The sequence below is a fragment of the Cannabis sativa genome, chromosome 7 (assembly GCF_029168945.1).
Source record: "Cannabis sativa cultivar Pink pepper isolate KNU-18-1 chromosome 7, ASM2916894v1, whole genome shotgun sequence".
NCBI classification, from domain to species: domain Eukaryota; kingdom Viridiplantae; phylum Streptophyta; class Magnoliopsida; order Rosales; family Cannabaceae; genus Cannabis; species Cannabis sativa.
The window spans coordinates 55192285-55207409 of NC_083607.1; the positions used below are offsets into that span (position 1 = coordinate 55192285).

The 15125-nt window shown below is 35.4% G+C and overlaps 1 protein-coding gene across 1 annotated transcript; it reads right to left on the reverse strand.

Annotated features, from left to right (window-relative positions):
- Positions 1-266: 266 nt before the first annotated feature.
- Positions 267-8776, reverse strand: LOC115696713 (obg-like ATPase 1). Its single transcript, XM_061118978.1, has 12 exons — positions 8510-8776; positions 7838-8005; positions 6813-6936; positions 5860-5951; positions 4836-4934; positions 4435-4548; positions 3782-3846; positions 2945-3061; positions 2343-2418; positions 1776-1868; positions 967-1017; positions 267-656 (listed from the first exon to the last, which is right to left on the reverse strand). Exons 1-12 carry the CDS (start codon positions 8594-8596, stop codon positions 558-560), a joined length of 1185 nt encoding a protein of 394 aa, XP_060974961.1. The 5' UTR covers positions 8597-8776; the 3' UTR covers positions 267-557.
- Positions 8777-15125: the final 6349 nt, after the last annotated feature.

Here is a 15125-nt window from a genome sequence, read left to right on the forward strand (position 1 = left end):
CATTTAACTGATCAAAATGAAACTGATTTCAACAACTCTGGAAGAAATTACATTACCCTAAACAAAAGGTTAAACAAGTTCATACAACAACCTAACAAAATTCTGATGTTGATTACCTTTGATTGAAGAATTAAGTAATAGAATAGTCCCAAACCCAAAATGTGTGGGAGAAAATCTCAGCTTACATAATATCACAATTTACAATCCAAGTCATTCATGTGTAAATCAAATAGGGTAATGTTTTCAGGTTAAGAAAAGTACATAAAAAAAAAAAAACTAAATTAAAGAAATTGAGATTCTCAAAGCATATTAGTTTATACAGGTCTTATCTAGCATGCATTATCCACAAGACTCTTTTCAACAATACAATTCATTTCTCTAATAATGTTGGTGAATAAATAACACAATCCCAAAACTGCATGATACAAAAATATTACCATGAATTTTTGTTGTCCTCTTTTTCTCAAAATAGAATTGTTTACAGTAGAAATAATGGAGGCATGTGATGTGACAGACATATTAAGTTGAGCTACTTAACTTGTTAGCATATACATTCCTCACTTCTTTCCACCTCCAGAAACATTAAACTTGAAAAATATGATGTCTCCGTCTTGAACCACATAAGTCTTCCCCTCTTGTTTGTACTTTCCAGCAGCCTTTGAAAAAAAAAAATAGTGTCACAACATCAATAATTTAGACTTGTAAAACTCAAAATTAGGGGGAGAGAAAATTAAGTGCTAACAATATTTTCCAATGAATACTTAAGTCAGTTTTCAAGAGCATAGATATCGATAAATTAGCTAAGTAACAAATAATTATCACTTGGGAATCCAAAATTAATTTCTGGTACGGTGGATGAATAATAACAACACTAAATTCACTCATTAATATGATTAAAAATGCCGAAGACGATGGAAGAATGTAATTACGAAAATATAATTGAATCTTTCTGGTTGTAGAGAATACCTTCACAGCTGATTCAGTGCCGAGTTCCTTCAGATCTTCAAATTTCATGACCTGCACATTGTTAGAAAATCCAAAAAAGTAACTTCTTTGCTCCAACATATGTACTAATAAGAGTTGACACAGTTAATATGTCATGATAACGCTGTATGATAGATTTTTAGAAGTGAGCCTAAAAATAAAGCAACAGCAGTAACAAAATGTTTGGCCTTCAAAAACTTTGAATTAACTATATCTTAGTTATTACCATGCACAAGTTTTTGGGAGAAAAAGAAAGAATATTGATATAACCTACGCTGCAACACCGAAACAAACCATAAGGTCCACCCAAGCCTGGCTCCAAACTCAAGGGTTCATTTGGGACTTGGGCATCCCATCCCCATTATTCCGGAGACACCAAAGGGTGGAACTTAAAGCTCAGAAGATACTAATCTCTCAAAGTCTAGTACAACTTGAAAACCAATTTAAGTTTTGATTATTCAATATAGAGTTTGGTAGAAACTGACATATTAGTGAACAGCTATGATTGGCTAAATATTTACTATTAAAACAAAATACAATCATTCTCTCTCTCTTTCCACTTTTTCTTTTCTGCTTTTAAAGGGAGTGGGTAGGGTTTGGGGACAAATTCCAACAAACATAAAGGATTTGATGGTCATGCTAGTCATTAGGTATGGCAGACAGGTCAGCACTAACATTAGGCAGGTCATGGAATTAACACTTATAATTCTTGTGAAGTAAGAGTTGCAACTAAAAGTAATAAACAAAACTCATTGACAGAAAGTAAAAAGAATCAAGGTTTCAGCAGGGACCTCGGCACAGATGAACCCTCTCTCAAAATCAGTATGGATGGCCCCTGCAGCTTGAGGAGCTTTTGTCTGCCGTCTGATCTGCCAGCACTTAACCTGCAAAAGGCAACTTATTAGAAACATTTTGAGCCAATAAATCATCAACGTGAAAGTATGAAACACCAGGATGTACATTCACATAAATTGGAAAAGATGGAAAGATGATAAATTTGTCATGGGAGGAGAAAATAAGTTATCAAGCACAGGGAAAGACAGCTTCTCATTTTTCAGAAACAAACTCGGGTCTGCAACATATCTTTCTTGAGATTTGATCATTCTACCCAAACACCTTAAGGTGGTAATTAAAGTATTATGTCTGCAGTTATTAATTGTGTAGTGCAATAATAGTATTTTTGGTAGCTCATATGAGGCTTTGAATGGAAATTTAATAAACTTCTAAATTTCTAATGCACAGCCATGACAAGAGTTATGAAGGCAATTAGGAATAAACAAAATAAACAATTTAATACCGTGAATTTCAAATATAGCGGAAGCTAAAGTAAAAAAGATGGAAAATTGAAGACATTTTACCTCATCAGGACCAGCTGTGAAAAAGTAAATGAGATTAATTGCTGCAAATCCAGTCTTTATGATCTTTGGAAGGGCACTGCAACATAAATGCATCAATGTTAAATACATTGTACTCGTACAAATTATAATTCCTATGTTTTGCATGTCAGTGATTCATTAAAGGATTCACAACAAAAGACTCTGAACTAAAAAAGATCAAAAGAATTACAGCTTATGGAACAGCTATTTTATGTTATTGCCCAAACTTCAGAGATGAACTTGAAAGGAAAAAAAAACAGACAACCAGAACCTAGCCCAGAATGGAATAGAAAGAAAACAGAGTAATTATTTGGTGACTCGTAACTAATTACAAATCATTCAAATGAAAAAGAATGGATTCCTATAATCACAAACAAAGAGGATCTAGTTTAAGCTGTTTTCCATTGTAAAGGCCGTTTTTAGTATGTAATTGTATCACTATAATATATGACAGCATTCACTATTAGTATCTTATTAAAAAGTACACACTTTCCAATATCATTCTGCCTGATGGACAAATATGTAAACCGCTTGCGGGTAGTTGGAGGTTCCATAAAAGCAAGGATATAAAAAGTAGAATTCACCTTTGTACTTTGTTCTCTTCACAATACTTTGCCGCTTCATCAGGTGGCAGATCAGCAAGATTTCTTTCTAAAGCGCAGCTGAAAGGAATAATTTGTTCCCCACCATGTTCTTGGACCCTAGAAAAGAAATTACCATCTTATCCTTATTCCTTCTAACAAATAAGAAATGTCCAAACATAACAAATATAAATAAAATACTAACAAAACTATCTGGAGATATTACTTAATAATAGAAAGACTTGAGAGTAAAATAAAAAGTTGATAATAATAAGGTACCAAAAGAAACTCTTAATTGCAATTTGCCACAATATAATGGTATTCTTTTTAATGTCAAGCCTTTTAATTTTGTTTGGAAATCCTTTTCCCGTTTAGAATAAAGGGGTGTTTGCTTGCTGTTTTCTTACAAAGATACTTGTGATTTGATTCAAAGTAAAAGGAATTTAGGGATTTCCTTCTTTCCTTAAATACTCTTGGCTAGAAAATAACTTCTTATAGCAATAGCTTTTGTTTTAGTTGCTCTAATTATGGTGTGTTTCTTTATAAGGATGCCTTATCCTCCTTTATCAAATTCTTTCTTCAAAACAATTTTTTTCTTGCGAAAAACAATATGCATTCTTCTGTGTGAAGAATATAGCTGCAGTTCTTCCTGTTGCTGAACAAAATCACTTTGATCCAAAAAGAACTGATGGGTAAAATTTTGGTAAGTTGACACTGGTGTAGAATGTACAGAAAAGTAAGGCATGTTGGTAACTAATAATACAAAATGTGGAATAAAAGACATACTTTACACGTAAACCCAAATTAACAAGAGAAAAAACAGTATATGAATGATCGTACCAAGCATGTATCTTTGGCAAAAACTTGTTCTTTTTTCTTTGGTAATCTTTCTCATTCATGTTAACCTGTGAAGAAAATACAGAATTAAATATCGGAGGATGTATAATTTTTTATTCAGATAAGGTATCTTTCAGATTAAATACTAGATTTATTTGTACGACTGATTCTTAACCTATTTTTTTAAAAGCAAATTAGTCCCAATTTTATCTGATAAACACCATTAATTTCTCTTAAAAAATTAAGAGACAACTATTAAAACAATATCTCTTTCTCTCTCACAACATGATTCTCTATCCAACCACCACCCCTCTCACGATCTCCTCTTCTTTCTTTCTCTCTCTCTCTCTAGCGGTCTCCTCACTCTAGCTTATGAAGTTCTTCAGGTTTTCTGTTTGAATTTGTGATCTATTTGCCGCTACTTCTGAGATTATTATTAATGTTATTGAGTAGGACTCCTTTTGGGTATGCTTTTGTTATTTAGTTGCTGCTACCTGACTTGGATGGATGTGGAGAACAAGTTTTCAAGAAAAAAACAAAAGAATTGAGGACTAACTTGCCAAGAATTTTTTTTAAAAAAAATGCCTGAAGAAATATGAGATATAAAAAATGAATATTTTTATATCATACAACAACAACAAAAATATGAATCTTACCAAGTAAACAACAGGCTTGGCAGTTAACAATTGTAATGTGTTCAGTATTTCCACATCTGCAGCTTTCCATTCCCCTAGACGAACATCTTTACCGTCCTCAAGCCATGCCTTGACCTGTAAATACATATGCATTATTACCGCACCCTTCAAACGATATGAGCATGCCAGATTACTATCTTAAGAAATCAGAACGCTTCTGAAATTGATAGTAAAACATTCATACAAGTACAAAAGAAAATGATGTCTAACGATTAACTCTACTCTTCTTTTGTCATTTATATTACATTTTACTAATTGAATTGGACATTTGACATAATTATACATCAGTAAAAGCTCTGACATACAAGAGCTGCAAGAGTATTTAATGAAACAATAATTATATCTTTATGTACAACACATACCCTTCCGCAGCACTCAAGCTCTACTTTCAGCTGCTTGTCGTTGCTCCTCTTCATACTTTTTTCAACATCCTCTATTTTCCTCTCCATAAATTCAATATCCTGTAAATGAATAGCACCGAGCAAAGGTTGTAAAATCCATTCGACCAGTAATTTTAAATGGTGCAACCCATAATATACTGTTAACTCCTAATCGTTCCATACTTGAATGAAGGCCTTTTACCTTGTTAATGTGTAAGACAATTGGTTAATGTATTTTTCAATGTAGTATAGAATTTCTAGAGGGTACAAGAATGCTCTTCAGTATATATTATGGAAGGAATATACATGAACATCAAATAGTGGAACATATGAATATCCATATCATACAAGCCAATACTTATTGTGTTGTGACATAAGCATGGTATATCAATTTTTAATTTTATATGCATCTCCAATTACCAAGTGATAAGTCTGAAGAATTGAAAAGTACTCTACTGTTATGACTGGGTTGTTAGTGTGGATAGCTGGCTGCTGGGGTATGTTATAAGTTTAACTTATAAGGGATTTGTTAGCAAGGAGAGCTAGCTGTACTCTTAGAGGGCAGGTCACAAGGTAATTCATTAGCCTAGAATATGAGAATGGGGATAATTCTAGAGTCTATTAGGAAGATTCTAGAACATGAGCATTGTGGAGGTGGTAATAAATAAAGGAGGGGAGAGTAGATGGTGTGGATTGTTTTGTAAAATGTTCGAATTCTCCTCTAATTTTCCTTTCTATCATTCAATGGAAAAGGTTCAGTACCCATTTTCTGATTTTGGTTCTTATCATTTACATGTTTGGTAGGCTTTGAAAGAAACCAAAATTGACTTGGTTAAAAGTGAGTATGCAGCTATCTCTTAAACTGCAAGAGATATAGTAGGGAAATGTAACTATATACATGAAGAAATGCTGAAAGAATTAAATGCACCATGCACACCAAATTCAAGTACAATGGAGCATTTATACACACAAGCCAATAAATTGTAGAAACAAGTGATATACATACCTTTAGTCGCAATTCTTCACTAATAATCTCTAAATCCCTCACAGGATCTACTGTGTCATCGACGTGAATAATATCAGGATCTTCAAATGCACCTGAGGCAATATTGAAGAGAACCCAACTTAACAAATCAACTCATATAAGATGACTATTTCACACTAGTTCACTGCAATCGGATGCAAATAACTACGTGTCTTTCATCTCCCACAATGAGGTAGACAGCAAATTTATTCTACAGTATTGCTATAAGTAGGTATAACAATTTGATCAAGGAAACATGGGAGAATCTGACAGCTACATACAATAAGAAAAGTATCCTCTACCTGTTGACATTAGAAATACAATACTGGTTGCTGCTAAATAGATTAGTAGTCTGTAGATTAACTTATTTGAGGTAGTTGATCAAAAAAAATATTAAATAATGGTTCCATACTGGTATGGAGGACTGAGAGCAGGGGGTGAAAGAGTTCATCCACCAAATAAACCCAAATTTACCAAAAAGTTTTCATACAATGCTGTCAAGACAGGACAGCAGAAACAAAATACCAATAGCTGCGACAAGGAAATTCTGGTGATATTTGGTGGACCGAAAACCTTGGAATCTCAAAATAAGAAAATAAATGACAGAAGTATAATTACACCTACAGAAGAATGAAACTTAAAAGTCTTTGAGTGAGAATTCAAGGCAAAGATTATCCTAATTTTTTTGTCAGGTTCAAAAACATGATTAAAGAAAGAAATAAAGAACAGGGCTTATTCCAGGATTTCTTTCTTTATTTGATGACAGCTAGAGGGATTTAGAAGTGATGGAGCTTCAACAAGTTTTTACCTGGGACACACAGCGAGACCAAAATATTGTATACTAACTTTTTGTCTGTATACCCTCCTGAACTAATTTGCTACTAGAAAAAACTAAGAAATTCAAACATGTGCATTCTTGACAATCTAAATCTTACGTAAAACATGGAAAATTCCATCAACTGCTCGAATGTGAGATAAGAAACTGTTGCCCAAACCCTGCCCCTGATGCGCACCCCGAACAAGTCCAGCTATATCATGAATTTCTAGAAAGGCAGAAACCTGTTAAGAAGAACGAACTAATTAGCATATTCCAAGAAGAAAGGTGTAATTATTAAGTTTCCACAACAGTAAATTTCTGAAAAGTTTTAAGTATAAAAATAAAATGTTCAGTATCCACTAAATGAGAAGGTAAAACTTCATCAGTATATTTCCTAGAAGAACAATAACTTTTAAGCTAAGGGATGTTCAAAAGTTAAGACTGGACCTTCCAATTCCCAGGAATATAAACCTGGGCAACTACTCAGAAATTGAATCTTAGTCACTCAATTGGATTTTCTTTTGCAGTGTCATAAAACGTCAAGCCTACGTGTTATCCACAAATCTTGTTAGTTGATTTTGTTTTTGTAATAAAAAAGTAGATTTCATCTCCTGTAAGGCTATAACTATTCCCTCTACCATTTTCCAGTGAAATAAAATATATTTCTTAATGCCACTAAACAAGTTGAAAGAGGAAGTTGGGTAAGAGAACATACAACACTTTATCTAACTTATTACACCTGACAGAATGGTACGAACAAATCAAAGTCATTTGGATTTGGTAGTTCTCCACTGACTTCTCTCTTTACCTGTTTGTATATGTTCCTAATGGGTGTGCACAACCTCTAACCAGTAGGCAAGACATCCTAAAACAAGGATCCCATTTCAATCTATACTATAATGCTACCACTGATCTTAGATCACTTCCTCCTAATTCATAAACTCATACTAGCTTAAAGGAGAAAAAATCAACACGACAACACCTATAAGTCACAAGCTATTAGACTATTCAATTTTTATTTTTTGCACAGAACTAAGAAAAATATTAATAAATAGTGTTGCATGAAGACCAGATCACCTCTACAGCAATTAATGACGAAGATAGAAATAGAACAAAATAGCTTTATAAAAATGAGAAACACACCTCACTCTTTGGCTTGAATTGTTGGCAAAGCCATTCAAATCGCTCATCAGGGATATTTACCCGAGCCTCATTAGGTTCAATTGTGCAGAAAGGGAAGTTCTCGGCAGGAATTGCCAACTTAGTAAGCGTGTTAAAAAGAGTAGACTTCCCAACATTTGGCAATCCAACCTGTCGAGGTAAGTTCAACAACAATGTGAGCTAGCAAAGAACATAAACCATTAAATGCAAGTTTGCTACATCATTAAATTTACACACAGAGCCTTAATTTAGCTAAGATATTGAAAACAAGATGATTTCTTTTCGAACTATCCAACTGTAAACCATTCTTTAAACATCTATTTCAATTTTCAGAAGCAAATCCACACTAAGATTTTTTTTTTTTAGTTAATTCAGCTTAATTAACTTCTAACTCAAAACAAAATGGAACAATTTTTTAGTGAGAAAACTTACAAACTTCTCTAACCATTGTCGAAGTAAACAACCAATTTAAAATCAATCCATTTGTTGTTTTTCTTTTCCTACAGCTTGAACAAACCCAAAAACATATACACACAAAAATGTCCATTTCTATGCTCATTTTCCTACTTTTCCCAGGAAATGAAATAAAAAAACTCAAAAAAGTCGGGAAAATCAATGAGAATTGAAGCATTATCCAGAGAAAGGAGATTTTACGATTCCGATCTTGAGATGAGAAGAGAATCGTCCAAGAATGGGTCGCTCAGCCGGTACTTCCTTTCCCTTTGCGGTTTTGGGAGGCATCTTGGTTCAGTGAGAGTGACAGTGAGAGAGAGTTCTAGGGTTGTTGCGAGGTGGAGAAGGGAGGAGAGAAATGGAATTACTGCTCTGGTTTTTTCTCTTATATACCCAACGGTTTACGAACCCTAGTGGTAGTAGTGACGGACGTAGTCACGTTATCACAACGCCGAGTTTTTGACTCGGCTCGCTCAACTCGTTGCTTTTTTCCCCTAACGATTAACGGCCGTTAAATGTACAACTATTTTATTTATGGACCAATTTGCAAAAATAAAACAACTCTCCAATGTATATAAAGTTTGGGCCTAATTTTGATAAAAAATATTTCTAGTTGGATTGAAAAAACACACAATTTAATATGTTGGGTTTTCTATTTGGATAAATTATTAACTTAGACCTTATCTTTAAAAACAAAAAATAGTTACAGTAGAACCTCTATTCAAGAATAGACTTGGAACCAAGCAAATTATATTCTTATTGAGAGATTATAACTAAATAGAGTTATACTAGAAAAAAAAATTAAAATACTAAAAAATATTAATCTAACCATAATAACAATAAATAATTATTAATACTATATTATAATAAAATTATTTTAGAGTAAATATAATGGTAATACATATGTTACAATTTAGAATAAAATTATTAATTTTATGTAAATAAATTTACAAAACATATGTATATATTTTATTAAGATGTAATTATTCTTATATAGAGGTATACTTTGTTAATACGGGACTTAGAAAATGTATAACTAATTACAATTTAGAGGTTATTCTTATTTATAACTGGCCCAAATTGGGACTTGATTTTTTTATAACAAATTAGAGGTTATTCTTGAATAGAGTATTCTTAAATAGAGGTTCTACTGTATATGTTTTGCAATTAAGGGTTTGATTGGTTTGTGATTCAAAAATTGTGTTTTTAAAAAATGTATTTTGGAAACAAAAATTTAAATTTTGTAAGTGAAAAATTGTTTCTAAATATGTGATTGGTTGTAGTGTGATTTAATGTTTTTGAGTTTAAAAAATTAAATATGTGATTGTGTTGTGTTAAAATTAGATACGCAAGTGCACGTAGTCACAAACAAGTAATACAATGGTAAGTAAAAGAGTATCGTCTCCACAGGGACTGTGAAAATAAAATTTCTATTGCAAAAACTAATTACCAAGCAACAAGCCTAAAAACTAAAATTAAATGATTAATGAATCAACTAAAGGAGTAAGAAAAATAAGTAAATTAACTCAAAAGTAGATGCAAGATGAAAATAAAATTTAGTTGTAAGCTTTTGAAATGTGAAAGGCTTGAACTATTGAATCCCCCTATGTTTAGCAAAAACTGTGCGTTTTTGCTGCAGCAAAAAGTTAGCAAATCTTTAGCAAAAATCCCAGGTTAACAAGAACTCCATTAAAGTGCACAAAACTCTTCCAAATTTTATGCAATCAATCCTTGGGCCTGTTCAAACATATTCCTATGCCAAGCAAGCTCAAGAATACCATTTCAAGCATAGTTCTCAATTGTTACACAAGGATATAACATATTCCTATGTTATTTCAAATCTAACCTAAAAAAGATTAAGAACTTGTGTCATTCAAGCTAAGTCCATTACATTTAACCTTTCCAGAATTAAATATAACTCAATAATCAAGCTATTGGTGGCCAAACAATATCAAGAAATTAGCAATACACACACTTGAATGAACATGAGAATTTTTACTAAATATTTGCATAAGAAAATTACTCAACTAAACATAGGATTCTTCAACAGTTCAAACCATTAAAAAGTTTAGCTCATAGCTAACTCAAGAACCACCATTACAAGATAAAACTTAGACATGGAGTTTGAATGTTAAGTTAAAGAAATTAAAAGAGAGAAGAAATTAAAAGAGAGAAGAAAGTAATAGCAAACAATAATGGAGGATTTTTCCAAAAGGATGGATGTTGAATCTTGTTGTGCTTCTCCTCTTTCCTCCTCCTTCTTCTTCTTCTTTCAATCTTCTTTTTTTCTGTGTAAAAATGGCAGCCCCCAAAACTCCTTTTTCGTTCAGCCCCTTTCTTTTCCCTAAAATGGAGGCTTCTTTCTTTCTTATCTCTCCTTAGGTTTTGTACATTTTTGCCCCAAATAAACCCTACACATGTCATGTAGATAGCCTCTCCATGTAATAGCTCCAGCCACCACTCTTATATTGCCACATCATCTCCACAAATGCCACATCTTTTAATGAAATGCCAACTCACCCTTTTTCTAAGAAAATAAAACACATCAGCCACAAATCTGTTTGCTGCAGCAAAAACTTCACAGAATTTCAGCAAAATTAAGAACATGACTAACTTGCTATTTTCTTTGCCAATTTATGCACAAGAGTTATTGATTTTAACTAACAACTTCAAAATACACACAAAGACATAAAACACTAAAACTTTCACAAATTAAGAGACAAACATAATTTAAATGACACACAATTACATAAAAAACATGCTTGAAGTGATATCAAATAACTCTTTACTCAAGAGTTATCAAATACCCCCAAACTTATGACATTGCTCGTCCTCGAGTGATGAGAACAAAACCACCCAAACTAGAACAACAAACAGCTCACAGAATTTCAAAACAAACGACACTGAACTGAACAAAGATATTCAACCAAAAACAAAAACAGGATGCAACTTGTCTTGTCAATGCACACACCTAGGGGAAATAGCTCTCAGGAATAATGTTTTGCAAAAGGCAACTGAATGAAGATCTTGCTCAAGCGTTAAACCAAATTCTTTAAGTTTAAATGTCGCTGCCCAAAATAGGTGTCAAGTGCCCCTCTCTCTTGTTTTTTAAACATAGCTTTTCCTAAACAATTTCGATCAACTAACATGTAAGCTAAACATTGGTCCTCAAGTTCAAATGATGCCTCCATAGGTTACCTAACAACTTCCTCTCCACTAATGTAGACACACACCACTCCAAGGATCAATAGGACTTTGCCAAGCTTGTAATGATAGGCTAGGGTGAAGGTAAGATAGGGAAAATTAGTTTCGGTTCGAACCACCCTAAACACATTGATCTTTATAGGACCTAAGCAATGCACAATAAATTCTTCCCTTAAGAAACCCCACAAACCACATATAACTCTTGCCACTAGCTTTAATTCTTTACTAATATATATATATATATATCTACATGCATTTTTTTTTTTTATATTTTTTTTTTTTTGGCACCCCCAAACTTATTTTTGACTTTGATCTCTCTTTTTTTTTTTTTTTTTTTTTCAAGAAAGGGGGGACAATTCTAAGTACAAACTTTTTTTTTTCTTTTTTTTTTTCATTTTTTTTTGAATAATAAACTTATATAAACTAAATAGAGATGACATAAACTAGCTAGATGGCAAGATACCAATAAAGGTGAGAACCACTCCCCCCCCCCAAACTTAAAGAACAACATTGTCCTCAATGTTTAGAAAAAGAGAAAAGAAAATTGGCAAATACTCACCCAATTGACATTCACTCACTACGCTCCCCACAACTCCCAAATATGCAATAAAAATTAGTATCTTATAAAGACCAATGCGTCTTGGGGGTGAGGTGAAAAAGAGAAGTTATGTCTAGCTAGGCTATGTAGTGGCGAAGAAAAGAAAATGTGAATATCAAGCTCAAAGGGGAAAAACTAGGGATAAAATATTCAAGGGTAGGCTTCAAGGTTCAAACGTTCCAAACATGGCCTATATCACTTCCTCGGGGTAGGGATGTCTAGGATTTCGCCTCAAGGAAAAATTGCTAAGTAATTCTAGAGACTTAAACTCTCACAAAGGTTTAGTTCAAACTAATTAGTGACACAAATCATTTAGTCAAGCTATGAGCACAATCAAGAGAGGCAAACTTTCAACAACGAAGGGCAACCAACATGTTAACTTAAAACAAGCAGCTTAAAACTCAAAAAGAAAAACATTCAGTTTCAAGAACTAAGTGGAAACACAACATCGTCATCGAGCCCCCCTAGGCAACACTAACAAAGACAAGATACAACCCGAACATAAAACAACAAGACAAACAACAACAACTATAACAGAAAAAACAAGAACACAAATAGAAAAGACAAGTGAAAAATAAATACTGAAGCTGAAAGAAAAAATACTCCCTCTGTCTATCCCTCGGGGTCATCCTCTGAAGCGCTAGAGTCTTCCGGAGCTTCTGGATCAGTCCATCGAGCAAACACTTCTTGTGGGAACACTGGAAAGTCAACTATCGGCCTTGGCGCCATTCGCTTTAGAGATTTTGCTAATGCAGTGTCACGTGCCTGAACATAGCGAAAGTAGGTAAGTTGCTTCTCCTCAAGGTGTGCTAGGCGATCCATGATTTGTTCGTGCTGAGTGCGAGGAAGATTGGCGGAAGTCGTCTGACTGCTAGATGGTTGGTGACGTTTGGGAGGAGCAGTCGAGGGTGTGCAATGAGTGGCAACACGCTGAATCGAGACCAAATCAATGCTGATCCGCTCTCTCAGAAGTTCTTCATCGTCCCCAATAGCGGCATTACCCGCTAGGCAAATCTGAGTGATGAGAGCGGGGAAAAATAACTTGCCGCCTTTTTTCTGAAAACACTTCCAAATTTCCTCATAAATGATCTTGCCCACATTTATTTTCTTGCCTGCCAGGATGCAATACAATAAACAGAGGCGTGTTTGGCTCACTGTGGTGTCATGTGTTGTGGGCATCAAAGAGCACTTAATAAAAGCAAGCCAAACACTCGCTTCAGGCCGTAGAGATGAGTGTAACAAGGTGCGGTGGCCGGAAGACGAGATAGACCATTCAGAACCCGGGTGAGCAACAGCACGAAGCACGGCGTCATATGGAATAGAAGCTGGGTTAATCCTCCAAAGAGCAAACTCATCCTCAAGCGGAGCTCTCAATCCATATAAGTCGTTAATCACATCAGGAGAAAAGGGAACACTCTGACCCCTCACTCTAACGACATCAGGATATTTTGGATCAAGAGCAGCATAAAATGCAGGGGCAACCGAGGCCACAGCGGGCTTAGGAACTGCACAAAATTTCTCCCACTTGTGCTCCGCAATCAAATTGGTAATATATGCAGGTAAAGCTTCCGGGGCAGGGAGAAAGCCGCGCTCGGCCAACTGGCTGCGGGTTCGTAATATCTCAAACCGCTCTTGATGACGGACGGGGTCGGCTTTGGCTCTAGGACGAGTAGTGGGGTTCTGTTTAGGTGGTGGACATGTGAAAGTGGTGCGCTTAGGCTTGGGTTGGCCCTTGGAGGTTGAGGGAGAGGCTTTGGCGAGTGGAGCTTTGGGTTTAGGTGAAGAGGCCTTACGGGGACGAGTACGGGGTGGTGAGTGTGTGGAGGAGGAAGGCAAGGCAAGGGTTGGTGGGTTTGGGTGGGTTGGTTGTTGTGGTGGAGGTTTGGGCAAGGTGTTGGCCGGAGCTTTACGCTTACGAGATTTTGATTTGGTGGTTGACATGGCTCAATCTCACAATAATAAGCTTAAAAATATCTGCTAAACAAGTCACCACTCAACAGAATATTAGTAACCAAAATTAATCACATCAAGTTCAGCATGCTATCAACACATTTTAGTGACAATAACAATCTTTCAGCTTGAATATCCACCTATAGACGCAAAATAAGAATTAAGCACAATGAGCCCTAGAATATGCAATCCTCTAAACAATATAGATTCTCAAAATGCAATCACCCAACACTAAAATTATCATCATGACAAAAATGGGCAGCAATTTCAACATTATTATCACAATAAATTAGAGCATAATTCTATCCCAACAATATCACCAACCAAAACAAAAGAAAATAAGCATACCACAACAAAAATCCAAAGAATGCAATGCCAAAGTCGGCACAATGTGGAAGCTCCTCCCACTCAACAGTCACCAACTAAAAATGGTGGTTTCGGACTACTGGAGCACCCGGAGAAGGGCGGTGGTGAGTGTGTCCGACGGGTTGAGGGATGGTGGCCAAAGAGAGGGAAAGGTCGGGTTAGGGAAAGGTCGGGTCTGGTGAAGTGGTTTCCAGGCGAACTCGGGTCTGGTGGGTTTTGAGGTGGGCTCGGTTTCCTGGGGGTCGAACAGTGGCGGCTGGGTGGGTCAAAATCGGAGCAAGGGGCGGAGTCGAAATGGAGGTGATAGAGGGTCAGTTTCTGGGTTTTTGCAGAGATGCGATGGGGTGAAATCGCGAACAATGGTGGCCGGCGATTGGGTCGGCTGATCGTGGGGTGCGGTCGGGTGGTGGCGAGGAGGCGATGGGGTGGTCGGGCGATGGGGAGTGGTTCAGTTTTCTGGGCAGGAGGAAGAAGGAGGGGGCTGGGAGTGGTTTCTGGGTTGGGTTTCGAAGGTGGGGGCTGGGAAAGTTTTCTGGGTTGGGGGGAAAGGTCGGGTTAGGGAAATTTTTGAAATTAAATTTTTTTTTTTTTATGTAATAATATTAACACAGAAATGGAGGCTTCTTTTTTCTGTGTAAAAATGGCAGCCCCCAAAACTCCTTTTTCGTTCAGCCCCTTTCTTTTCCCTAAAATGGAGGC

What these genes read in the sequence shown, in the direction of transcription:
- LOC115696713 (XM_061118978.1), bottom strand. Translation starts at nt 8,596, where the DNA reads ATGCCTCCCAAAACCGCAAAGGGAAAGGAAGTACCGGCTGAGCGACCC. An exon ending in TCACAGCTGGTCCTGATGAG is followed by an intron (nt 1,869 to 2,342) that starts GTAAAATGTCTT and finishes TGCCTTTTGCAG; the next exon opens with GTTAAGTGCTGGCAGATCAG. An exon ending in GCACTGAATCAGCTGTGAAG is followed by an intron (nt 657 to 966) that starts GTATTCTCTACA and finishes TTTTTTTCAAAG; the next exon opens with GCTGCTGGAAAGTACAAACA.